Genomic DNA, 25945 nt, shown 5'->3' on the forward strand with positions numbered 1-25945 from the left:
GGGGAGACTAAACCGTGAACCGCAACTTTGCAGGTCGACTGTAATTCTAAAAAGCAGGTCATCTGTCAGCTGTATTTTGTCCTTAGAACGAGATTCGTCTCTGGAGATCAAATACCGTCCGAAGAAGACCAAGGAGAAGGAGGAGAAGGAGCCAGAGCCAGAAAGAGACAGCAAACCAGATGGAGATGGGAGCTCCACCCCCCAGCCCAGGATGGACAGGAGGCGGGGCTCACAGGTAGGAGGCGGGGCTCTTGTGCTGACTCTTCAGAACAGCTTTTACTCTGCAGCTGATAGTTTAACGGCTTTCGGTGCTACAGACCATCTGACTCCTTTTAACTTCAGCTGCAGCTTGGTGTTCATGAGGTGATTTCTTTTTTACCTGAAGTCATTTTAACAGTAAGTAACAGGTGTTTGTCCTTGTTGCATTCCTTGTTGTCTGATGTTTCTGTTTCAGATCAAGCGTTCAGCCAGGATGTGTGGGGAGTGCGACGCCTGTCTGAGGACAGAGGACTGTGCTCAGTGTGACTTCTGTAAAGACATGAAGAAGTTTGGAGGTCCGAACAAAATCAGACAGAAGTGTCGACTCAGGCAGTGTGAAGTCCGAGCCCGGGTGAGTGAACCACAGGCTAACTTCTGACTTCTGGGTCTTCCAAAATAGAGCAGCTGCACTTGAACGCAGCACACACAGATTTAAAGAGAGGAAATAAAAATGGTTTGTGTGTTTGTGTTGTCATATAAAAAGTTCTTCTTTTAGATTGAGCTGAAACTAACAAATCTTTTTATTATTGATTTATGTGACAGTTGTTTTCTCACCATTGTCATTAAAAACTCTCAGCCCCAAGTCGTCTGTCTGTCTTTTCAACTAAAACCCACAAAGGTTCACTTTCATTATTATTGGTATTTTCCTAATCGTTTTAATTGGGCTCATTGATATTTGTTTCTGAGCAGAAGATGCTTCGTGTCCGAGACGAGGAGCTGAGTCGGAGCGGCAGCAGGGGGCGGGGGCCACCGAGGAAAGGTGTGGGGCATCAAACTGAGGAGGAGGAGGAGGATGATGAAGAGGAGGAGGAGGGCTTCAGTGAGAGCGAGCTGGAGCTGTACGAGCAGTACAAAGCTGCTGGATACAGAGATCTGGTCAGTGTGTGAGGCTGTTTCTGACCAATTGGCTCCCAGAACAGGAGCTTCCTGTATTTGTGACAAATCTGGCTGTTGCAGGTTTGGCACAGCGAGGACGAGGATGCTCAGTCAGACTCTCTGAGGAAGAAAGCAGTGAAGGTGAAACACGTGAAGAGACGTGAGAAGAAGACAGAGAAGAAGGTGAGGGTGGTTGAGGTTAGAGGACTGACTTCCAGGACTTGTATTTGAAAGTCTGCAACCTGTGGTTTGTCAGAGATACATGGCAACAAGTGGCCAGATCATTTTTTTGGTTCCTTGCTGAAGTTATGCACATCAAATCTGGAATAAAATTTGTTTAGCTCTTGGGCCTTCTAGTGCCACCTTTTTCCTGTTCTTGTGATTTGGTCCAACCTTGGTCCTGACCCAAGCTAACAGTGTTTAAAATAAAGATAGGGTTAGGGGTTCTGTGTAGGAGGGGTGGAGGGCCTTTGATCTGTCTCTACTTTTCAATGGCAGTGTCACTGATGATGTCACTAACACTGCTGTAGAAGTCCATGTCAGCTCCTAAAGAGGAGGTGAAGCCTCGGCGCCACAAAGCGAAGCAGCGTCACAGGGAGCGCGTGAGGCACAGCGAGCGAGCAGGAGACATTGGGATTAATGAGGCATCTGGGGCTCTGAGGCAGTGTCTGGGTCCTGGATGTGTGGAACCAGCGAGGACCAACTCCAAATACTGCTCCGAGGACTGTGGCATGAAGCTCGCCGCCAAGTGAGTGTCAGATTAAACACATGTTCACAGCGTTCTCAGAACATTTGTCAGAACTGTCAAATAAAACATTTGGTGTTCATCTGCTGTCAAACCGGCAGCAACAAGTTCTATATTTAAACTCTAAACAAAAGGAAGTAGACACAGTGAACATCAGGGCCTTTCTGGGGTGTGGATACTGGACAAAGTTGAGAAAAGGTGAGTGTGCAGAACTGAGAAGCTGCAAGGGTTCAGCAAACACTAAACCCTAAAGCTCAGCCGCACAGGTTTTTAATGAACATTTCTATCAACATCAGTGAACATCAAATTGATTACAGAGCACAGAATAGACGCCTTTACTCAAACAAAATGATTCTTTATGTGACAGTAATAAGATAAGATTGGATAAACCTTTATTTATAGGAATTACAGTCTCTGTCTGTCTCTGTCTCAGTCGGATCTATGAGATCCTGCCTCAGAGGATCCAGCAGTGGCAGCAGAGTCCGTGTGTTGCAGAGGAGATGGGTCGAAGGCAGCTGGAGCGAATTAGGAGAGAGCAGCAGGCGGCTAGACTCCGGCTCACGATGATGGAGAAACGTTTCCATGAGCTGGAAGGCATCATTGCCAACGCCAAACTGCAGCAGGTCCAACACCACGAGGAGGTATGAGACACTCAGAGAAACTTATCCATTGTGCACTTTAAACTGCATACACTAAGCTGTGTTTCCACAGGTGACTGAAGGTGATGGCGATGACACAGACCTTCAGATCTTCTGTGTTTCCTGCAGTCATCCCATCAACCCCAAGGTGGCGCTCAGACACATGGAGAGATGCTACGCTAAGGTCAGTTTATGTGTCCACCATTTGAATGCAGTTACTCCAGTTTAATTCTGTTGAACAGTTTAGCTCAGTGACTGTGTGGGACCAGAACTGAAGAGGCACCATGACGGAACTGTGGGGGAACTCCATGTCAGCTTTGTTCACTCACAGTCACACAGACTAGTTCCTGTTATGCAGGATTCAAACCCAGTTTAGCTCAGTGTCAACAGATTCAAATCACCACTCACTGCAAACTCAACATCTTATCATGAGTCTGACTGATTCCATGTGTCCCTGTTCAACAGTACGAGAGTCAGACATCGTTTGGTTCCATGTACCCAACACGTATTGAGGGGTAAGACCTGACCACCTGTCTGCCTTCTGCTCATTTCATCTGTCTGATGCTGCAGAGTGACGCCTGTCTGTCTCTTGTCTCTGTGTCTGTCAGAGCCACCAGGTTGTTCTGTGATGTGTACAACCCTCAGAGTAAGACGTACTGTAAACGGCTGCAGGTTTTATGTCCTGAACACTCCAGAGATCCAAAGGTACGTCTCCAACCGCATCTGAAGAGTTTAAGTATGATTTATCAGCTGCTTATACCGTAGTTTACATCTTAATATTTTAAGGAGCGCTATGGTTGTATATATTACTTATTATGACTTATGCTACAAAAATATAATATTAAAATTATTACCTATGTCTTTTTAAATATTTCTTATTTGAAATACACATTACTTGTACTTCTTATGTACTTAATGATATACTTCTATCATTGCAACATATCATGATCTATAGTTTTTTGTAAAAATAATAGGGTCAAATATTATATTTTTAAAACATATAATTTAAAAATAACAATATGTTATTACAATGCAGTGTTAGAAAAGCAAGAAACTTTACTATAAAAAACAAATGTTACTTACAGAATCTGATCAAAAATAAATTAATAAATTGTTCTAGTTGGTTCCTTCTTAGTTTTACACACAGCTTTGTCTTTGTCAGTGCACAGGGCTCAAACTGGTTCTCTATCTTTCAGGTCCCAGCAGACGAGGTTTGTGGTTGTCCTCTTGTCAAAGATGTCTTCGAGCCAACTGGAGAGTTCTGCAGGGTTTCTAAGAGGAAGTGCAACAAACATTACTGCTGGGAGAAACTTCGCCGAGCTGAGGTCGACCTGGAGCGCGTCCGTGTGGTAAATTACCACTTAACTGTATTAACACCATCTGTTGGTAACATCTTGGTGATGCAGGTGACCTGATGTCCTGTGTCTGTCTCTGTCAGTGGTACAAACTGGACGAGCTGTTCGAGCAGGAGAGGAACCTGAGGACGGCCATGACCAACAGAGCTGGTTTACTGGCTCTGATGCTGCACCAGACCATCCAGCACGACCCCATTACCACCGACCTGCGCACTGCCAAGGACCGGTAGACAGGTGGAGACACACAGGTGGAGACAGGGAGGTAGAGACATTAATTGAAGCACAGACACACACACTTCCTGGAGGGATTTGAAGTTTTGTTTGTTTTTGTGTGTGTGTGTGTGTGTGAATTTTCAGTGTCAGAGAACAGAAGCTCAGGACTTTCACCAAAACCCAAAAAGAGACGTTTTTCTCATAACTAGAAGAAAACGTGTCTCTTATTACTAGATGTAGACCCCATAATTACAAGGTAAGGATCCAAATATATCAAGTATGAATATATATATAAGATAAAGAATGAATGAATAAAGAATTACAGTGAACCTTTTAAGCCCACTACACATTATCAATGTGTAGTATTCAGAAGATAATTCATAAGCGTGAGATGTGGCCGTTGTTTTCTAATAATGAGTCTACAGTAAACATTTATCATTTTTAGTCAATAAGCTTGTATGATAATTATCATTTTGTACGTGGTCCTCTTCTGAGAAACACTACATTACCCTTAAGCCACTGCACCCAAGCCCGTGATCGGACACTATCACTGCAGAGACGGACAAAGAAACAGGAACGATAAAACTCTAATTAGGTTTTGTTGTATGTTCAGTTGTTTCTATCCTGATGTTCTCTCTCTGTATGGGTTTATATCTCAGTTGTTTTTATATTTTGTAATATTTCATCATGTTGTATTCAAACTAATGTTTCATTAAAAACTGCTGAATTAGTTTTTAAGATTTCTGCTGTTTTTTAATTTAGAAATAAGACACACTTATGTCAGAGAAAGAAAAAGGGTTTTTACATCTTGGTGTTTGATTTGAATTGATTGAGTTTTTTGTTCAAACAACATTAAACTGAATAAAAACAGTTTATTATATCTGTGAGTGTGAAGACATCATCACCTCATCACCGACTAAAGGCTAAAATACATATTTCTTAACTATTATATTTTCCATCCATCCATCCATTCTCATCCGCTTATCCGGGGCCGGGTCGCGGGGGGAGCAGCTTAAGCAGAGATGCCCAGACTTCCCTCTCCCTAGACACCTCCTCCAGCTCTTCCGGGGGGACACCGAGGTGTCCCAGGCCAGCCGAGAGACATAGTCCCTCCAGCGTGTCCTGGGTCTTCCCCGGGGCCTCCTCCCGGTGGGACAGGACCGGAAAACCTCCCCTACGAGGCGTCCCGGGGGCATCCGAAACAGATGCCCAAGCCACCTCAACTGGCCCCTCTCGATGCAGAGGAGCAGCGGCTCTACTCCGAGCTCCTCCCGGGTGACTGAGCTCCTCACCCTATCTCTAAGGGTGCGCCCAGCCACTCTGCGGAGGAAACTCATTTCGGCCGCTTGTATCCGCGACCTTGTCCTTTCGGTCATGACCCAAAGCTCATGACCATAGGTGAGGGTAGGAACGTAGACTGACCGGTAAATCGAGAGCTTTGCCTTTCGGCTCAGCTCCTTTTTCACCACGACGGACCGGTACACCGACCGCATTACTGCTGCCGATGCACCAATCCGTCTGTCAATCTCACGCTCCCTTTTTCCCTCACTCGTGAACAAGACCCCAAGATACTTAAACTCCTCCACTTGAGGGAGGATCTCCCCCCCAACCTGGAGGGTGCAAGCCACCTTTTTCCGGTTGAGAACCATGGCCTCGGACTTGGAGGTGCTGATTCTCATCCCAGCCCCTTCACACTCGGCTGCAAACCGCCCCAGTGCCTGCTGGAGGTCCCGGTCTGATGAGGCCAACAGGACAACATCATCTGCAAAAAGCAGAGATGAAATCCTGTTTAACTATTATATTTTAAATGCATTATTTAATCAAAACAATATATTTACCTGTTTAACCTATGTTTACTGTATGTTTTAAAAATGTACATATAAAAAAGAATTCAAGAAATATAAATAATGTTTTTTAATCGCAGATAATTGGGCGGAGAAATAACACACACATATATATGAATATTATATAAATAAATAAATATTTATTTATTTATATAATATCCATATGAATATTATATAAATAAATAAATATTTATTTATTTGTATAATATCCATATGAATATTATATAAATAAATAAATATTTATTTATTTGTATATATATATATATTTATATAATTTTCCATCGCAGTACTCCGCATGTTACGTCACCTGTCCGCGCCTCCGTCGCCCCGCTTTGACGTCAGTTGGCGCTCAGCGGAGACAGGAACCAAAACAAAGAAGAAACTGTGAGTCAAAATTAATTTCAGTCCAATTCTTTTCTCAGTCTCAGCGTTTCAATGAAATGTCGTCAGACATCAGTGAGTTAACGGAGGCTAATTGGTCAGCTCAGCTCAGTTTCTCGCAGTGAATTCGCATGTTCAAATCTTCGTTTTTCACAACTTCAGCAACCTCCGTCTCTTTTATGAGGCCTAGCAAAAAGGGAATCTGTCGATTTACTGACGCTGAGAAAATACACGAATAATCTAATATTAACACCAACAATGTTTGAATTACAGGGGTGAATCGGAGATGCAGTCTGGACCAGATCCTCCGGGATCCGGAATTAAGTCGGTCAGAAGATCTCCTCGTCTGTCCCCTCAGGTCGGTGAGAGTGAAAATGAACAGGAGTCGACTCTGCACACCTGTAAACCGACAGGTGTGCAGGGGAAAAAGCAAACGTACATAAAAAATGTCTGATGAAAGTCGTCTGACAGAAACGTAGCGACTTAATGTTTGTGTTTCTTACGATGTGTCTGGATACAACACATGTTCACAGGTAACCTACTGTGTGCAGAGGTGCTGACCACAGGTAAGAAGACACTGGTGTAGCTTAAGGCGGTGCACGTTCTTGAAGTGATGACAATCAGCCGTGGGACAAATCTTTACCATCAAAGTAAAGTGCCTTGAGATAACTTCTGATGTGATTCGGCGCCATACAAATAAAATTGAGTCGAAAAGTCTGATTTTGACAACACAGGTTTGTAAACGTGTGGTTGGAAACGGAAAGTTTGACAATCTCAGGGTTTTTGCTTCCATCATTCATGGATCTGTGGATTGTTAACTGTACAAGCAAAATCTTCAGGAAAATGTGAAGATATCAACTGTGAACTGAGGTTTTAAAGAAAGTGGATCGTGCAGCTGAGAAATCTCTGAGTTATCTTTGACCAAGATATCACCTTCACTTCATACATCAAAGAAATCTCTAGAACTGCCTTTTTTCACCTGAGAAACATTAAAGTTAAAATTAGGAGCATCCTGTCCCAAAGTGATGCTGAAAAACTAGTCCATGCATTTGTTACTTCCAGACTGGACTATTGTAATTCATTATTAATAGTTTGTCACAATAACTCATTAAAGAGCCTCCAGTTAATCTAAAATGCTGCAGCCAGAGTTCTGACTGGAATTACTGGAATGACTGGAATTGGCTCCCTGTAAAATTCAGAATTGAATTTAAAATTCTTCTCCTCACTTATAAATCCCTTAATAATCAGGCTCCATCTTATCTTAAAGACCTCATAGTTCCATATCTTCCAAGCAGAACTCTACGTTCTCAGACTGCAGGTTTACTTGTGGTTCCTAGAGTTTCCAAATGTAGAATGGGAGGCAGAGCCTTTAGCTATCAAGCCCCTCTCATGTGGAACCAGCTCCCAGTTCAGGTTCGGGAGGCAGACACCCTCTCTACATTTAAGACTAGACTTCAAACTTTCCTTTTTTATAAATCTTATAGTTAGAGATGGATCAGGTGACTCTGAACCATCTCTTAGTTCTGCTGCTATAGGTTAGTCTGCTGGGGGACCTCTACTGATACACTGAGGGCTCTTGAATACCTCATGAACCACAGAAAGTGCAGTTTGGGTAGAACTGGACATAACAAGTGTTTTTGTTTAGTGACAAACTGTAAATCATCGACCTGAGCTGTAGTTTGACCTGTGTCCCGTTCCACTTCACGGCTTTTCAAAAGCAGAAAGTTTCATGTAAATCAATGTTCTACACTTTTCTCAGTTGGCTGAGTGAGACCCAGATGAGTTCGTCCTCTTTAACGTTTTGTCCTCAGTGTCTGTGTTTCAGGTTTGTCTGTTGTATCTCAGACAGACACGTTAGTAAAGCGAAAGAAACCGTTTTCATCAGGAGACGCATATTTGAATTAAACTGTCATGTTTCTGTTTTCAGGGCAGCAGCAGTAAAGGAAATGCGGATGTGAGAAGAGGACACATTCAGCAGGTGAAGAGGAGAGGAAGAATGGAGAGGAGGAGAGAGGAGAGAGAGGAGGAGCTGAATGACAGACTGCAGGCGCTGGTAAACTAACAACCTGTTTGTCTGTGTTTAGTTTCGTGCTCTGAATAAACCGAGAGAAAACAGATATATTATTTACAGATCAGGTATAATGTGATTACTTGTGATGTTGGATCATGTTATATTCTGTCATTTTATGTCTTTGTAGCTGATTTTGTGTCATTTGTTTTTTTCTACCAGTGTTAAATTCATTATTAAGTTCTGTGAATGAATGTGATGGTCTTTAAACAAATCTTGCACTTATACCTTATAAAACAGAAACAGTTCTTCCTAGAGCACTTTAATCTGAAGTTCTTCTCCTTGGCGTAGATATTTTGCCTTGTTTGCTTTGGATGAAATAAATGACTAAATGTAGAGATAAAGGGAGCAAAGGGAGTCTTTCCTCTCCACTGTCTCCTGGTGCTGCTCAGTGGGGTTGTTGGTTTTCTATATAATTCTGTATACAGTTCTAATTTGTAAGGTCTTAAACCTTAAATAGTCTGTGATTTAGGTCTTACATCAAAGGCTTAGAGATGTGACTCAGTCAGTGAGGCTTCTCACTGTGACAACTAAACTAAACAAAATAAAAAACGCGTGCGTATGTGTGCGTGCGTGCGTGTGTGTGTGTGTGTGTGTGCGCGTGCGTGTGTGTGTGTGTGTGTGTGTGTGTGTGTGTGTGTGTGTGTGTGTGTGTGTGTGTGTGTGTGTGTGTGTGTGTGTGTGTGTGTGCGTGTGTGCGTGCATGTGTGTGTGTGTGCGTGTGTGTGTGGTGTGTGCGCAGGATCTGTCGAACAGACCAGCAGGCAGCGGTACAGGTCTGATTTACTCTGACATCTTTAGCCATCATAAGAACCTGTGGGATCCAAGGTAACAGCACAGAACCATTTCACCTTGAAGTATGATATGATTTGAATCAGTTTCTGTCATTTGATCATTTATTGACACAGTGACAGTTGCTTTTGCTTTAACATGATTGGCTGTCTGTGTGTTGTTTGTCAGTCACCCAGAGAGTCCAGACAGAGTGACATCCATCATGAAGGAGCTGGAGAGACAAGAGCTGCTGTCTCAGTGCATCAGGGTGGAGGTTCGTGTCTGTCTGTGCATGGACATACTGTACAAGACAACCAACAGAACTTGACACATGAGCATCACTTTAATCTGAATGAGACACAAAGTGATTTTTAAAATTGTTGGGATTGTTGGGTTTTTACATCATCATATAACAAACCGGATCCTGTTTTTCATTCACCAGTTGTGTGTCGTTTCAGCCCAGAGAAGCTACAGAAGACGAGCTGCTGCTCTCTCACATGTGAGTCCACAGAAACATTTAACTACGTACACTCCCATACCCTGTGTTGAGATGACTTAGTGTAATCTCTTGTTCTTTGATCGGACTGGTTGTGTGTTTGCAGGAAACATTATGTGGACCTGATGCGGTCGACCCAGACGATGTCAGAGAGTGAACTCCAAACTCTGTCAGAGAAATATGACTCGATTTATCTTCATCCTGTAAGAACATGTTACTTTTTCAACCCAAACCTAAACCCAAAACCCCAACCTGGTTCTAACCTGGTGTGTGTGTGTGTGTGTGTGTGTGTGTGTGTGTGTGTGTGTGTGTGTGTGTGTGTGTGTAGGAGACTTTCCAGGTGTCTTTGTTAGCAGTGGGCTCCGTCCTCCAGCTGGTTGATCAGGTGATGACTTTTGAACTTAGGAACGGATTCGCTGTCATCAGGTAACAACTACAGCCTCTCGTGTTGCGTTCAGGTGCCTCCTCGCCAGCAGCATTGCCGTGAGTACGACAGAGCAGTTACACCTGTGTGTGTGTCTCTTCTCTGTTTCAGACCTCCAGGTCATCACGCTCAGTGTAATAAGGCCGACGGTTACTCGGTCTTCAACAACGTGGCGATTGCAGCTCGGCATGCTCAGACCAGGCACTCAGTCAGCAGGTAGGGGTTTCAACAGGTAAATAACACCTGTCACCCACACTCTGCTTCTCGTCTCAGTGTGGAGGGTGGGATCCCACAGAGGGATCATGTTGTTGTTGCAGCAGCGCCACCTGCTGGTTGATGTGGGAGCTAAAGAACTGGAACAGCCAGAGAGAACAAAGGAAAAAACGCAATTCTTACAAAGCTGGTCAGTCAGGTATGTGCACTAGAAATTATAAAATGACTGAATCAAGTTAATATTAGAGGATCCACGATGGGATGAAACATTCAAATATTAAAGCACCAGTATTATCCTAAATAATCTTGATTCGAATCTGATCCTGTTTCACTGAACTCCAGTGTTCTGTTGCCGCCTGCAGCTGCTGCATAAGAGAGACTTTGAAGAAATCTGACAGAGTGAGTTGTCTTCACTCTAGAGGATCCCACCATGTCAGTCTCATTCTCCCAGTTCTTCTTTGATTCAGATCAGATAATAAGTGAATCTGATAAAGCTCATATGAAAAACAGTAACTCTGATTCAGGAGGAACCAGCTCATGTTTCACTTAGTCACTGATTTAATTTGGACTAACTAGAGGGGGAGGGTCAGGATCAGACTGCATTGTGGAGTACCTCCTTACGCTTACCCTGCCTTTGCCTTGTACCTTGTACCTTACTTATAAGTCGCTTTACATAAATGCGTCTGATAAATGAAAACCTGATGTTGACTTCTCTGGTTAATACGGTTATAGTTAAGTTTGTAGAATAAAGAGACAAACAAAGGACAATAACTAGTGGTGTCACTCCTCACTTTGTCCCTCTTCATAAAGCACCTGTTTTCTTTACCCGGTATGTAAAGACTGTTTGAGTCCTGTGGACTGTGCAGTTGACATGTTTTCTCTCTGTCAGAGTGCTCATAGTGGACTGGGATGTTCATCATGGTCAGGGCATCCAGTACCTGTTCCAGGAAGACCCCAGGTAAGCTGCTCTTCCCCCTCCTGAAAACTACTGACAGAGGTCAGATCAGTGAAGTTAAACCGTCTCTTTGTCTGTGTTGTAGCGTCCTGTACTTCAGCGTCCACAGGTACGAGCACGGCTCCTTCTGGCCTCACCTCCCAGAGTCGGACAGTCAGTGTGTCGGCAGCGGACGAGCTGAAGGAAGAAACATAAACCTGCCCTGGAACAAGGTGAGTCCTACTGATCTGGAGGTGTTACTGGATTTCCTGCTACAGTGAGCTCTCTTTAGAAAATAGTCTAATTTTTCTGCCATTGATCTAAATACAGTAGATCTGAGTGTAGTGAAGCTGAGATCATTTTCAGTTTAACAGTCGAATGGTGAGAATACTGGACCTCGTGAAGAACACTTTCACCTGCTTGTCTTAAATTTCTGTGAGATTTGTAGATACGAGTCTGTGAACTGACAGACCAGTTGTAAATCTTTGGTCTCAGACTGATGATGGGGAGCTGCAGATTCCTGATATTTGATGTTTGATCACAAGCAAATGAAACATAGGTGTATGTGAAACAACTCTCAATAAACTGGCAGCCATGATGACGAGAAACTACAACAAAAACACCAACAATGTTCTTGCTGAATCAAATTCAGCAAAAACTGATGAAGAGATGATGATTTCACCATTAGAGCTGTTTTTTCTCAGTTCAACCTTAGTACACAACACTGCAGTTTTACTTCTTCATCCTGTGTTTTATTCAGACAGGGATGACCGACGCAGACTACATCGCTGCCTTTCAGCAGCTGCTGTTGCCTGTGGCCTATGAGGTAACACACACACATACACAAGACAGAAGCACACACGATCAAGACTAAACCCAGGCAGTAGAAATGAGGCGACAACAGACAGGTTACAGAGATTATAGTTGCGCTTAGCTGTGATGTGCAGCTCACATGAAATGAGAACAAATATTATGGTGGAGGACGAGACGTCTGGTTCTGAGCTGTTCAACTTCAAACATTTACATTTACATTTTAGTCATTTAGCAGACGCTTTTATCCAAAGCGACTTACAAGTCATTACAAGTTACAAGGGTAGGCAGGGCAGCGTGAGGAGGTCTTGCCTAAGGACCCCTACTGGTGTTAGGCCACAGCTGGGATTCGAACCCCAGTCTCCCACATGGGAGGCGGTGATGTTACCACTACACTAACCAGCTGCTAACATTAACAATATTTGCAAATTCAAAGATCTAGAAATTTTGGATCAGAAATTGGTGATGTTAACCTTCTTCGAACAAGTCAGAGAAAAACTGTGTTTATTATTCAGAATAATTTTAAGCAGCATGATGTTCGAGGAGGAGAAAAAAGGAAACTTCTGAAGTTATAATTAGAAGATAAACAGTGCAGAGAGATGACTGACGTATGTCTACAGAAATGCGGAAATACCGCACACTGTGAAGCACAAAAACCATGGTTTCAAACATTGGATCCATTATAGGTAGTTCTAATATATCCATTAACTAGATGTGTGTGTCAGTTTCAGCCTCAGTTGGTTCTGGTCTGTGCCGGATTTGATGCTGCACTTGGAGATCAGAAGGTAATAATAGACCTGAGATCAGTGATGGATGATTTTCATGATTTTTATGGTTCAGTGTTGTAAAATATTTCCTGTGTGTGTGTGTGTGTGTGTGTGTGTGTGCGTGTGTGTGTGTGTGCGCACACGCAGGGGGAGATGTGTGTGAGTTCTCAGTGTTTCCACATCCTAACTCGCATGTTGATGAGTTTGGGTGAAGGTCGACTCGTTCTCGCTCTCGAGGTAAAACTCTTGGATTAACCTGATGTTAACGTGATGATCGAGCTTCGTAATATGTGTCGACATAAGTCTCGTTAAGTTACACACGTATATAATTCAATTCAATTCAATTCAATTCAAATCAATTCCATTTCCACAAAAAAAATCGGAAAAATACCTTATTAATGTCAAAGTGAAAACTGGTTTCTACAAACTAATGTCAATAAATAAAAATATGTAAGGTGAAATCAGTGTTTGCATTGGTTATTCAGTATTCCTGGCTACCGTTACACCATGGCCACTAACGCACCGATGACTACTCTGAGGGAGGAACAAGCTTCAGCAACTGAGATAGGAGAGACTGTACATACAACAACTGTTGTAAGGAAAAGGCCACTGTTGAAGAAAACTCCTGTTAAATCCGGACTTGAGTTCACCAGTAGGCAGGTGAAAGACTCCATGGTCCAGTGGAAGAGGTTTCTTTGGTCTGATGAGACCAAAATGTTGCTTTTTGTCCATAAGACAAGACGCTATGTTTGGAGCACACCAAACACTGCACATCACCACAAACACACCATTCCCACTGTCAAACATGGTGGTGGCAGCATCATGCTGTGGGGATGCTTCTTGGCAGCCCGTCCTGGAAGGATTGTTGAGGTAGAGGTTAAGATGAACAGGACAATCCTGGAGGACAATCTTATTCAGTCGGCAAGACAACTCTGGCTTGGAAGAATTCAATTCAATTTTATTTGTAGAGCGCTTTTTACAATTGACATCGTCACAAAGCAGCTTTACACAACCAAAGAACAGTACATGAACAGTGAATGTGTATGAATCATGAAATGAGATTGTCCCTGATGAACAAGCCGAGGGCGACGGTGGCAAGAAGATTTGTTTTCCAGCAAGACAATGACCTAAAGCAATACCGCGAAAGCTACACAGATGGTTTACCGACAACAAGGTTAATGTTCTGGAGTGGCTGAGTCAAAGCCCAGACCTCAATCTAATAGATAATTTGGGGATTCACTTAAAAAGCGCTGTTCACACCTGATCCCCACGCAACCTGACAGAGCTTGAGCAGCTTTACAAAGAAGAATGGCAAAAATTCCAGTGTCCAGATGTTCAATCCTAATTGAGACCTATCCACACAGACTCCATGCTGTGATTGCAGCCAAAGATGCATCTACTAAATACGGACCTGAAGGGGGGGAAATATTAATGCAAACACTGATTTCACCTATTCACATATTTATTTATTTATTTATTGACATTATTTTGTAAAAACCTGTTTTCACTCTGGCATTAATGAGGTATTTTTCTGAATTTTCTTTGTCAAAGCCTTCAACTTTTATTGACCATGATTGATTATAATGTCAGTAAAAGGATGAAACATCCAAAGGGGTGAATATTTTTTACATTACGGATTATAATATCCACCTCCAGCTGCTGACACACTGCATCACCTGCTTTTCTTGATTGATCTTGATTCATTTTAAAATTGAAGCCCTCACATCTCCCACATCTATGGTAACTTTTAATTTCACTTCTGTGTGGATGAAAACAACAAGGATGATGTTAGTTTTGTATATTTTATGAAAGCAGCTGGAGATGTTGTAGATTATTCTGCAGGACTGTGAGTGAAAGTTGTATTAAAAAATCTGGAGCTTTAGTTCCTTTATTTTATATAAAATTATGATATATATACTATACTACTACTATAATATCCCCAGAGGGAGCTCAGCATACATGGGTTCCGAGGAGTGAAACCAACACGATGCTCACTGAAATTTGTCTGTGATTTTTATCAGGTATGAAGATGTTTAGTAAAAAGTTGACATGGGCTCTGTGTTTATAGGGAGGTTATAACCTGCAGTCAACAGCAGAGGGAGTTGCAGCTTGTGTCAGAGCTCTGCTGGGGGGAGCATGCCCTCCTCTGACTCCGCCCACCGTTCCATCTGACAGGTAATACCTGAGTCACACCTGTTCTGTTGGGAGGGGGTGGGTATCCGTAGACACCATTTTCACAGGTGTCCGTGATCAGAAAGTAGAGAGGTCGACTGCCAATCTTGAGATCAGTGGTTCGATTCCCGGCTCCTCCTACTGTAACATGTTGAATTGTCCTTGGGTGTTATACTGATACTGAACCCCAAGTTGCCCCGGTGAGTCGGGTCAACTGTAGAGCAGAGTGAGTGTGAATGAGACGCAGTGTAAAAGCGCTTTGAGTACCAGTTAGTTAGAAACGCTCTATATAAGAGCAGAACATTTACCATTTACAGTACTATGCACAAGTCTTAGGCACCTTTACATTTGTCTTTTACAGTGCTGTTATAACTATAAACCTATTTTTATTGTAGTCACATGATTAGAATACAGCTAGTGTTCATAGGAAATATGTTCACAGTGATAAAATACACAAAAATATCAGAATAAACATGTTTGTTTTAACATTATGTGGCTAAAATGACAAAAACAGAAGTGGAAGATCTAATGAGAAGTTTCCCAGAGTTTCTTCTTTGAAAGATCAGAGGTCCAGCAAGGTTCAGCATCTGGCAGCTTCATGTGGATGCCAAGTTGGTCCTTCTGCAGCCTAAAGAAGCTGGACCAGAAATGTTTTTTGTGGAAAGGCAAAAGCCAAGAAACAGTACCACAGTACCATTCCACAACCACAGAAACAGGGCACTTAGTCTCACACTAAAATAGAAAACCATGAAAACAGGTTCAGGATCTGCCATGATATGAGCCTGTTTTCATTTTCAGTAAACATAAATCACATGTTTGCTGCAGTGATACCAACTTGGCATGCTCCATAATGATGGGATTCACCTGTCTCTCTCTGTCAGTGCTCTGCAGTCGATCTCTCAGACCATCTCTGCTCTGTATCCACACTGGGCCTCTCTACAAGTTCTGGGTAAGACTCACACACAGCATCCCCCCTACTAACAGGGTGACCAGCTGAGCCATGTGCACATGATCCAAAAAGAAGCAGTACTTTCATGTAGCTACTGCATCAGGTTCAAAGCTCTGACAGTCACTTGCTCAACAGCACCTTCCTACCTGAGCTCCCCGATCCAGGTCTGCAATCCCTCTCTCCCATTGAGTTCTGCCAAACAACATCTAGTCCCTACACCACATAGAAACAGCCCAAAGTATTTCAGCTCAGTGGTCACACGATGGTGGAATGAGCTCCTAGCTCAGCAGCTTTTCTCTCAATAATCAAACACTAAAGAAAAAATCTCTTTTCTTCCCTGTTTGTCTCGCAGGTTTTACAAAACTCAAACATTTTCTTTCCCATTCGTCTCCTCCCTGACTGTGACATTAACAATTTACAAATATATCATAGAATTTACGTATGTATGTATGTATGTATGTATGTATGTATGTATGTATGTATATATATATATATATATATATATATATATATATATATTGAATTTATGATCGCCTCTCCTGTTGCATGTGAAGAAGGCATCCAGTTGTCTGAGGACAGGGTTCTCAGAGCAATAGCCAATGAGGACAACTCCAAGCAGGCAAGCCCCACTCCCTCTTTTGCCACGACAACAGGTCTAGTTTATGACGAAAGGATGATGGAGCACCTGAACATGTGGGATAGGTGAGTCACCTGGTCTGTGCTGCTTCTGTAAACATGATGATGTGCGATAATAATCCTGCTGCGTCTCTGCAGACATCACCCAGAGCAGCCGCAAAGAATCTCCAAAATCTTCTCCAAACACCAGCAGCTGGGATTGGTTGATCGCTGTCAACGGATACCAGCTCGCTTAGCAACAGAGGAGGAGCTGTCCGTCTGTCACAGGTAATTAATCACATTTCAGAAGTTTTATAAAAACACAGATGAAGCTGTGAAAATATTAAAAGAGGAATTTTTATGGGACTCACGGTAAATGTTGGCTCTCTGACACTGTGTGTGTGTGTGTGTGTGTGTGTGTGTGTGTGTGTGTGTGTGTGTGTGTGTGTGTGTGTGTGTGTGTGTGTGTGTGTGTGTGTGTGTGTGTGTGTGTGTTCAGTGTGCAGCATATTGAGCAGATGAAGGCCACAGCTGAGATGAAGCCTAGAGATCTGCACAAACTGGGAGAAGATTTCAATTCTATCTACATCAACAACCAGAGCTTCCAGTCGGCTCAGCTGGCTGCAGGTGGCTGCTTCAACGCTGTGGACAAGATCCTGGAAGGACAGGTAACACACTTAAACAGACATGCTATTTGCAGATACAGTACTGTGCAAAAGTCTGGCTTTGTTGTATTTTTACCAATGCTATGACGACCATATTTATTTATTTTTTATTTTTTTCCAATAGAACAACTAGAAACACAAAGAGTGATTTCTTAGCTGCTATTTTTCCACAAAAACACTTTCCTGATCAAGCTTCTTCAGACTGTGGAAGGTGTTGGGATCCCAGTGAAACTGCCAGATGTTGAGCCAGGTCCTTGCCAGACTTCTGGTCTCTCAAAGAAGTCAAGTCAAGAAGCTTTATTGTCATTCCAACCACATATAGCTGAAGCAGTACATAGTGAAATGAGACAACGTTTCTCCAGAACCATGGTGCTACATAAAACGGCAACAAGACAAACATGGGGCTGAGGACTGCTAAGTTGTCCTAGCAAAACACATAAAGTGCATCCTGTGCAACCTAGTGCAAACAGTGCAAGAACACAAAGAAAAAGTGCAGACAGACGTCAGAAGACAGTGCAAAAACAGAACACAAAACACAAAACAGCAGCGACCAGTAGCGGAAATGAATACAATTTACAACTGAAAGATGGAAACATGTCAAATCTAGCGAGTGTGTGTGCTCAGTTCAGTTTGTTGTGTGTGTGTTGAGGAGCCTGATGGCTTGGGGGAAGAAACTGTTCAAAAGTCTGGTTGTGAGGGCCCGAATGCTCCGGAACCTCTTCCCTGATGGCAGAAGTGTGAAGATTGGGTGTGAGGGGTGGGTGGGGTCGTCCACAATGCAGGTAGCCTTGCGGATGCAGCGTGTGGTGTAAATGTCCGTGATGGAGGGGAGAGAGACTCCAATGATCTTTTCAGCTGTCCTCACTATCCGTTGTAGGGCCTTGCGATCCGCAACGGTGCAGTTCCCAAACCAGGCCGTGATGCAGCCGCTCAGGATGCTCTCAATGGTTCCCCTGTAAAATGTAGTCAAAATGGGGGGCGGCAGATGGGCTTTCCTCAGCTTCCTCAGGAAGTAGAGACGCTGCTGGGCCTTTTTGCTGATGGAGCGGGTGTTGAGTGACCAGGTGAGGTTCTCCTCCAGATGGACACCAAGAAATTTGGTGCTCTTGACGATCTCCACTGACGCTCCATCGATGTTCAGTGGAGAGTGGTCACTCTTTGCTCTTCTAAAGTCAACAACCATCTCTTTAGTTTTCCCAACGTTCAGAGACAGGTTGTTGGCCTTGCACCAGGCTGAGGGCTGATGTACCTCCTCTCTGTACGCTGACTCGTCGTTCTTGCTGATGAGACCCACCACAGTCGTGTCATCAGCGAACTTGATGATCTGATTCGAGCTGTGCATCGCTACACAGTCGTGAGTCAGCAAAGTGAACAGCAGTGGACTGAGCACACAGCCCTGTGGGGCCCCAGTGCTCAGCATGGTGGTGCTGGAGATGCTGTTCCCGATCCAGACTGACTGGGGTCTCCCAGTCAGGAAGTCCAGGATCCAGTTGCAGAGGGAGGTGTTCAGACCCAGTCGGCTCAGCTTCCCAATCAGCTGCTGGGGAATGATGGTGTTGAATGCTGAGCTGAAGTCTATGAACAGAAGAAACTGATCATCAAATTTCTCATCTGGTCTCTCATTTCTTATTTGACCTCTCCTTGTTCCTTAAAGAGGTCACACACAATATTTGTCACTTTAGCTGAAGCAGTTTTTTTTCCTAATATTTTGGCGTTTCTAATACTGTGTATACACTGCCTGTCCAAAAAGATACACACTCTAATATTTAGTTGGAACATGTTTAGTTTTAATTTACTATTTATTCTCGTTCAGAGAGAGTTGTATTTATGATGGAGAGTCGGATGCTGCACATCCCATAGATTCTTAATGGCGTTCTGGACTCTGTGGTGGCCAATCCATGTGTGAAAATGATGTGTCCTGCTCCCTGAGCCACTCTTTCATAGTTTAAGGCAGATGAATCCTGTGATTGTCATTTTGGAATATGCCTGTGTCATCATGGAAGAAAAAATCCATTAAATAACCTGGATTCATGTAGTCGGCTGACCTCATTCTTTGAACACATAATGTTGCTGAACCTGGAACTGACCAACTGCAGCAACCCCAGATCATAGCACTGCCTCCACAGGCTTGTAAAGTAGACATTAGGTAAGATGGGTGCATCACTTCACCTCCTCTCTTCTTACCTTGATGCTCCATCACTCTGGAACAGGGTCAATCTGGACTCATCAGACCACATGACCCTCTTCTATTGGACAGTTCTTAACCCGGTTTTAGTAGTTTCATCATCTCCTCAGATTTATTATTTGATTCATTCCAATAATTTGACCCTTCTGAAACAGATGAACATCTTTTCCTCAACCACAGGATGTGTCTTCAGACATGGTTGTCTAAGAAATGAGAAGCTACTCACTGCATCAGTTAGGATTAAATAACTGAAACACAATCATCCATGCAGAAATGATCTAATTTCCTGTTTTCTTAGTTAAAATCCAGGTGTTTTTTTTTGGACGGGCAGTGTATGTCCTATGTGCTCTAGTTGTATTCTAATGAAGAGACTAAGAAATAAATATGTATATGGTTGTAATAGAAGTGCCAAACTAAAAAAATATAATGGTGGCCTAAGACTTTTGCACAATACTGCATATCAGGTGGCACATTAGTTCAGTGTGAATGTAAAACGTAAATATTAGAAACCACATGAATAAAACTGTTTACCTGTTCAGGTGAGTAATGGCGTAGCGATCGTCCGCCCCCCTGGTCACCACGCAGAGAGAGACTCTCCTTGTGGTTTCTGTTTTTTCAACACGGCAGCGCTCGTTGCTCGCCACGCCCAGACAATCTCACATGATGCGCCACTGAGAGTCCTCATCCTGGACTGGGATGTTCACCATGGCAACGGGACACAGCACATGTTCGAGGATGATGACAGGTGAGGACAATGAGGTGATGTTATTCGTCAGGTGGAGTTTAAATTTACGTGAAGTGATGATGAACCATCTCTGTCTCTAGTGTACTGTACATCTCCCTTCATCGCTATGACAACGGGACGTTCTTTCCCTCTTCCGAGGATGCCGCCCCCGATCGTGTGGGCGTTTCCAAAGGGGCGGGGTTTAATGTCAATGTGGCCTGGAGTGGAGGACAGATGGGTGACTCTGACTACCTCGCTGCATTTCACCATGTTGTCATGCCGATTGCTACAGAGGTAACAGCACACACGCACACGTCCGCTAGACCTAATGGAGTTGATCTGATTGGCTGGTCCTCTCTCTACAGTTTAACCCTGGCCTGGTTCTGGTGTCCGCCGGGTTTGATGCAGCTCAGGGGGATCCTCTGGGTGGGTATCATGTGACCCCAGAGGGATACGCCCACCTTACACACATGCTGATGTCACTGGCTGAGGGGCGGGTCCTTCTCATCCTGGAGGTGAGTAGTGATGTGAAGCAACATGGGGTGAGGTTTAACGAGAACTTGATTTGGTACCACATCCTAAAGAGGACTGAAGCTGCTCACAAAGACAGAACCCAGAAAAGTCCAGTAATCAAGTCAATTCAGTTCTAAGTTTTTTTTTTGTTTGTTTGTTTTTTGTGAAGAGCCAAATCACAGCAGAAATCATCTCAAGGCAGTTTACAGTGTTTAAGGTTTAAGACCTTACAGAATAGAACTGGATACAGAATTATATAGAAAACCCAACACCCCAACTCAGCAGCACCAGGAGACAGTGGAGAGGAAAAACTCACTTTAGAGGAAGAAACCTCAGCAGAACCAGGCTCATAGTGGGCGACCATCTGCCTCGAACGAACTGGGGTGAGTGGAAAGAGGAGAGAGAAGAGAACAGCAGGCAACAAAAACAAGAACAAGAACAAGCACAGAAACACTGACAGGTTGGTAGGACCAGTAACTGGACTCTGGATATATACAGCTCCAAGGAGGAGGATACCTGCAGAGGAGCTCAGTGTATCAGTAGAGGTCCCCCAGCAGACTAACCTATAGCAGCAGAAGTAAGAGATGGTTCAGAGTCACCTGATCCATCTCTAACTATAAGCTTTATAAAAAAGGAAAGATTAAAGTCTAGTCTTAAATGTAGAGAGCGTGTCTGGCTCCCGAACCTGCACTGGGATCTGACATCATCTCAACCTTTATGTGCGCTGATAGGCTGGGGGTATACCCATAACATTATGATTTCACAGTGGAACCATGTAGGAATTAGAACCAGTTTTATTCGTAGTCCCCAGGACTGAAAACAAATATGTTCTAAGTGTTGAAGCCCTTTTTGTTTTTTACATGTGACTGTTCTGAAGCGTAAACAGCGCAGCTCACCTGTCTCTCTCTTCAGGGAGGTTACAACCTGTCGTCCATTTCTGACGCCATGGCGATGTGCACCAGCGTGTTGCTAGGAGACCCTCCTCCCTCCTTGGTGACCCCCCTGCCCCCTCCTCATCAAAGTGCTGTGGCAACAATCAACGAGGTCATCCGTCACCACGCCCCCTACTGGAGGTCGCTGAGGATTCACAGTCAGTTCAGAATTTATTTCATGTTTGTCTTTAGTTTCTTTGTTGTTTGGTTGTGTTTAGCTAGATTTTTATTAACTTAATTCGATTTAACTTAAGTTTTTAGTTTATCGTGTTTAATTATTTCATAATTCAGTTTTATTGTATTTGATTTGTTCCAAGTTTTATTCAAAGTGTTTTTGTTTTTTTTTTATTCTAATTTATTTTCTTTATCTAGTGTTTAACTGATTGTATATAGGAACTATTTCTTTATTGAACTACCTGTGCTGTCTTTCAGTCCCAGAGTCTGTACGGGTGTCCTTGACCTCCACAAAGCATCGTGGTAAACGCAGTTCTAAAGGGAAAGGCAGGAAGTCCGACAAACCACTGCCTCCTACAGGACCGGAGGACACATTGGTCAGAAACCCAGAGATTTAAAAAAGTTAATGAGAATGAAATATGATTTAATTCTATAAAAAAAACACCTGTATCTGTGTCTCCACTTGTTTGCTGTCATCCAATCAGATGGAGCGCACCCTGGACCAGCTCACTCAGGGATTGGCTGGTTTGGACATAAGTCAAATTCCTGCTACATCCACTCCAGTGGGCGGGGCGAGGCCAAAGGTCCGTCTAAGTCCAGAGGTTACCTGTGAAGGTGAAGTCAAGGTGGAATCAAGAGCAGCCAAACCTGAGCAGAGCCAATCAGCAGACAGCACGCTGCCTCAGGTGAGTGGACACAAAAAATAGTTTTAGCTTCTCATCAGTCCGCTTCAGTAAACTTCAGTGTTTTCTTTGTAAACAGTGATTGTTGTCAGTTTGTCCAAGACACACTGCAAGCAGGAGCTGATCACAGAGAATTCAGCTGCTTTAATGGGTCAGTTTGATAAATGGAAATAAATATAGAAAACAGCAGGACTGACCTGGGGCTGACGTTACTTCAACAGGGGTCTCACTTTCCTGATGGTTTTAATTTTAAGATAGGACCAGGTAGGTCAGAAACGGACAGACAGGTCAGAAACGGACAGACCGGCGAGGTTGTCTGCCTCCAGAACCTGAACTGGGAGCTGGTTCCACTGGAGAGGAGCTTGGTAGCTAAATGCTCTGCCTCTCATTCTACATTTGGAAACTCTAGGAACCACAAATAAACCTGCAGCCTGAGAACGGAGAGTTCTGCTGGGAAAATATGGAACTATGAGGTGATTATTAAGTTCGCTTTCCCACCTTAATTCGTTTGCTTTGGTCCGAATCAGTTGATGAGTTTGTAACATTGGAGCAGTTTCTTCTCGGTTCGTTTTCGTTTCACAGTAAAAATCCAAACGAACCAAAACACGTCACTTGAAACTACGTGAGAACGTCCTCTCCGCTTATTGGTCAGATGTTTCTGCCGCGGGAACAGAAAAGGTAAATATAGAAGAAGGTGAAGTGTTGTTCTACTGTACGTTTGTGTGACAGGAGAGAGATGAGTTCACTATGAATGTTAACACAGGTTGGTCCTTGATCCTGCTGATTATTGTTTGTTACGTTACATCAGACCTGGTGTCTGTGAGACACGTCACCTCCTCACGTCTCCACGTTTGTCCTCCATTAATCAGACAGCATGTTTTTGGTGGACAAACAAAAAAAAAGTAAAATCTACACACTACCCAAAGCCCTCAAATCATGTGATTCATAGCGTTTGGTCCTGTTTTGGTTCAGTACGCGTTCTCACCAGGAGGACCGCACCAGAGTTTGCTAAGTGATGCCGATCGAGACCACCTCATTTTGGGGGTCTCGGTGCGGTGTTTTGGTGCAAACCCGAGTGTGATTACCGTGTTCACACCGGACAAAACGAACCGCACTAAGAGGGAAAACGAACTTGAGTCCGATTTAATCGAACTAAATCCTGTAGGTGTGAACCCTCAGTTCCCTTAGTTTTTATGATGTCATGGTGGTTTTAGCATCTTTTCATCTGTCAGACCTGCAGAAACACTTTTACTGTCCTAACCTACAACATGTGATAAGCTCCAAACTCTGTACCGAAAAGACTCAGTCTGAGTGTTGGTCGGTGGAAGACATTCACTCAGTCACCACCCATCTGTTGTCACGGCAACACAGTATTTCTGTTTTTTTTCCTCTCATCAATCTGTGTAATAAGTTTATGGTAATAACTCTTCACAGGCTGTTGCCATGGCAGCCTCTGAGGCACTTGCCGTTGGAGACGACGCTGCTGGTGGAGCGATGGCGGAGCCAGAGCCGGAGGGAGCATGTGGTTGGTCGAAGGCTGAGATGAGTCTGGAGCTGAAGGGGGGACAGACAGACGGAGTCAGTAACTTGTCTGTCTTTGACCTGTCTCTCTGTTTCTGACCCGTCTGTCTGTCTTTGAATTGTCTCTCTGTTTCTGACCTGTCTGTCTTTATTCTCTCTGTCTGTCTGTTTCTGATATGTCTGTCTGTCTCTGAACTGTCTTTGACCTGTCTCTCTGTTTTTGACCCGTCTGTCTGTCTTTGACCTGTCTGTCTGTCTTTGAAGTGTTTCTCTGTTTCTGACCTGTCTTTCTTTGACCTGTCTGTCTTTAACCAGCCTGTCTCTTTGTCCTCAGTCCACTCTGTACGTGGTTGATCCTCTGTCCTGGTGTCCTCACCTGGACGCCGTTAAGCCCGTCCCTCTCTCAGGTATTGACGTCTTCCTGCCGTGTCAGGACTGCGGCTCTGATGCTGAGAACTGGATCTGTCTCACATGCTACCAGGTCACCTGTCTTACTGTGACCATGCCATAGAGTCTTAGCTGTTAGTGATGATGTCATAGAGTCTCACCTGTCCTCTCTGCCGTCCTCAGGTGTTCTGTGGGCGTTACATTAACGAGCACATGGTGACTCACGGCGTCGTGTCTGAACATCCTCTGGTCCTGAGCTTCGCTGACCTCTCCGTGTGGTGCTACCTGTGTGAGGCCTACATCCACAACCAGGTAAGTCCTACCTGAACCTACCTGAGATGAGGTGACAGCATCTGAACATAATAATGTAACAGCTGATAAATACTAATATTCTCTAATTAACGTCCGAATTTGAACCGTGAACTCGTCTTCACACTGACATGTCTCGTTTCTGTGTTCAGGTTCTGTATGAAGCTAAAAACGCCGCTCACGGCGCCAAGTTCGGAGAGGAGATCCCTCCGTGGAGCTGAGAGCACGAGGAGGTGATGAAGAGGAGAAACCGTGTAAAAACTAGAAAGCTGGAGCTGTTTGTCTGTCTTACTTTAGATGGGTGTGATTGTACGGTGTGTTTCCATGGATACCAGCAGTAGTGGTGCTTTGTGGGAATCGTAGTTGAACCCAGTGAGGTCTACAGTGTCCCACAACTGCCGAAAACAGAACAAAAAGAAAAACAAAGATTTTGTGTTTTAAATTAGAATTTTTACTTCAGAATGGTGCTGATCTTCATCATCATCATCATTGTTAAAACTCATCACAGGTTGTCTGTTCAATTCCCTGAAAATGTGACCGGTCATCAGCAGACACTTTTATTTTGAAAATCCTGTGCAGCAGCACATTTCGTTTTTAAACAAAAAAACTAAAATCTGCAGTTTCACTTTGTATTTAATTTATTTCTCAGTATTTGTACTAATTATCTGTGATTGTCCCTTTAGTGACTGATCAGCTGCTGAGTCACACCATGAGGAGGCGATGGCGCATGACTTTTATTTTGTAATGTGCCATTTTAACACCGTTGCAGTTTAAGACAAAAAGTTCAGTCAAATAAATCATTTGAGCACAAACTGATTTCACCTCTTTAACTGTTTGGTAACTTTCTGTTTTTCTTTATGTAAATTCTGAGGATATTTCTGAAAAAGATGGAGAAAGTCAGACACTGCTAATTGTGCTAATAATTGAATTTGCACACAAACATGGAAAAAAATGTTTTAATTGTTAATTTGGTTAATTAGGTGGAAGTTGATTCAGAAGTTTTATTTGTTGATCATCGTCTACAGCCAAACTGTGTCAAGCTTATCTGGAAGATAAGAGTTAAACTTCAGAAACGGGTTCTGTCCCAGAATAGTTTAAAATCTTCTACAGGTACGTTTGATTTCTGCACCTGAGCTTAAAGATGTTTGTGCTGCGTCAGCTGCTCTCTGTGCTGTCACATCCTGTTCTCTGCTTCTGTATCAGAGTTTCATTAAACATCAATGTGATGTCGTTCTTCTGCAAAGCTTCATACGTCGTTCAACAGCAGCGTCAGGATAAACATGATAAAACCTCATCTTACATATTTGGTTCAGTAGACACTTT

At 43.4% G+C, this 25945-nt stretch overlaps 2 protein-coding genes across 4 annotated transcripts in view; both read left to right on the top strand.

The window, feature by feature from the left end:
• The window catches only part of cxxc1a (CXXC finger protein 1a), a 9363-nt gene extending 4579 nt beyond the window's left edge, over positions 1–4784 (top strand). For 2 of the 3 annotated variants that reach the window (XM_026368384.1, XM_026368383.1), the window contains exons 4-14: positions 87–235; positions 455–610; positions 949–1134; positions 1216–1317; positions 1665–1882; positions 2313–2520; positions 2591–2701; positions 2983–3032; positions 3126–3222; positions 3714–3866; positions 3956–4102. In XM_026368384.1, coding sequence (XP_026224169.1) covers positions 87–235; positions 455–610; positions 949–1134; positions 1216–1317; positions 1665–1882; positions 2313–2520; positions 2591–2701; positions 2983–3032; positions 3126–3222; positions 3714–3866; positions 3956–4102 — 1577 coding nt within the window. Of the gene's footprint in view, positions 1–86; positions 236–454; positions 611–948; positions 1135–1215; positions 1318–1664; positions 1883–2312; positions 2521–2590; positions 2702–2982; positions 3033–3125; positions 3223–3713; positions 3867–3955 lie in introns of all 3 variants that reach the window. The other variant, XM_026368382.1, reaches the window with a different exon arrangement.
• Positions 4785–6220: 1436 nt separating this feature from the next.
• Positions 6221–25852, top strand: hdac6 (histone deacetylase 6). The gene is made up of 29 exons (XM_026367643.1): positions 6221–6313; positions 6584–6668; positions 8238–8363; positions 9121–9206; positions 9339–9423; positions 9608–9648; positions 9752–9848; positions 9974–10071; positions 10181–10285; positions 11172–11240; positions 11323–11449; positions 11977–12042; positions 12752–12811; positions 12941–13030; positions 14862–14968; positions 15847–15914; positions 16469–16616; positions 16689–16817; positions 17029–17197; positions 19919–20124; positions 20205–20397; positions 20469–20618; positions 21529–21706; positions 21981–22099; positions 22208–22408; positions 23840–23983; positions 24261–24407; positions 24497–24625; positions 24775–25852. The coding sequence occupies exons 1-29, from the start codon at positions 6225–6227 to the stop codon at positions 24841–24843; spliced, it is 3381 nt and encodes a 1126-aa protein (XP_026223428.1). The 5' UTR covers positions 6221–6224; the 3' UTR covers positions 24844–25852.
• Positions 25853–25945: the final 93 nt, after the last annotated feature.

The sequence above is a fragment of the Anabas testudineus genome, chromosome 7 (assembly GCF_900324465.2).
Source record: "Anabas testudineus chromosome 7, fAnaTes1.2, whole genome shotgun sequence".
Lineage (NCBI taxonomy): Eukaryota > Metazoa > Chordata > Actinopteri > Anabantiformes > Anabantidae > Anabas > Anabas testudineus.

What these genes read in the sequence shown, in the direction of transcription:
- hdac6 (XM_026367643.1), top strand. Translation starts at nt 6,225, where the DNA reads ATGTTACGTCACCTGTCCGCGCCTCCGTCGCCCCGCTTTGACGTCAGT. An exon ending in GAGCTGCTGCTCTCTCACAT is followed by an intron (nt 9,649 to 9,751) that starts GTGAGTCCACAG and finishes GTGTGTTTGCAG; the next exon opens with GAAACATTATGTGGACCTGA. An exon ending in AGGCCTACATCCACAACCAG is followed by an intron (nt 24,626 to 24,774) that starts GTAAGTCCTACC and finishes TTCTGTGTTCAG; the next exon opens with GTTCTGTATGAAGCTAAAAA.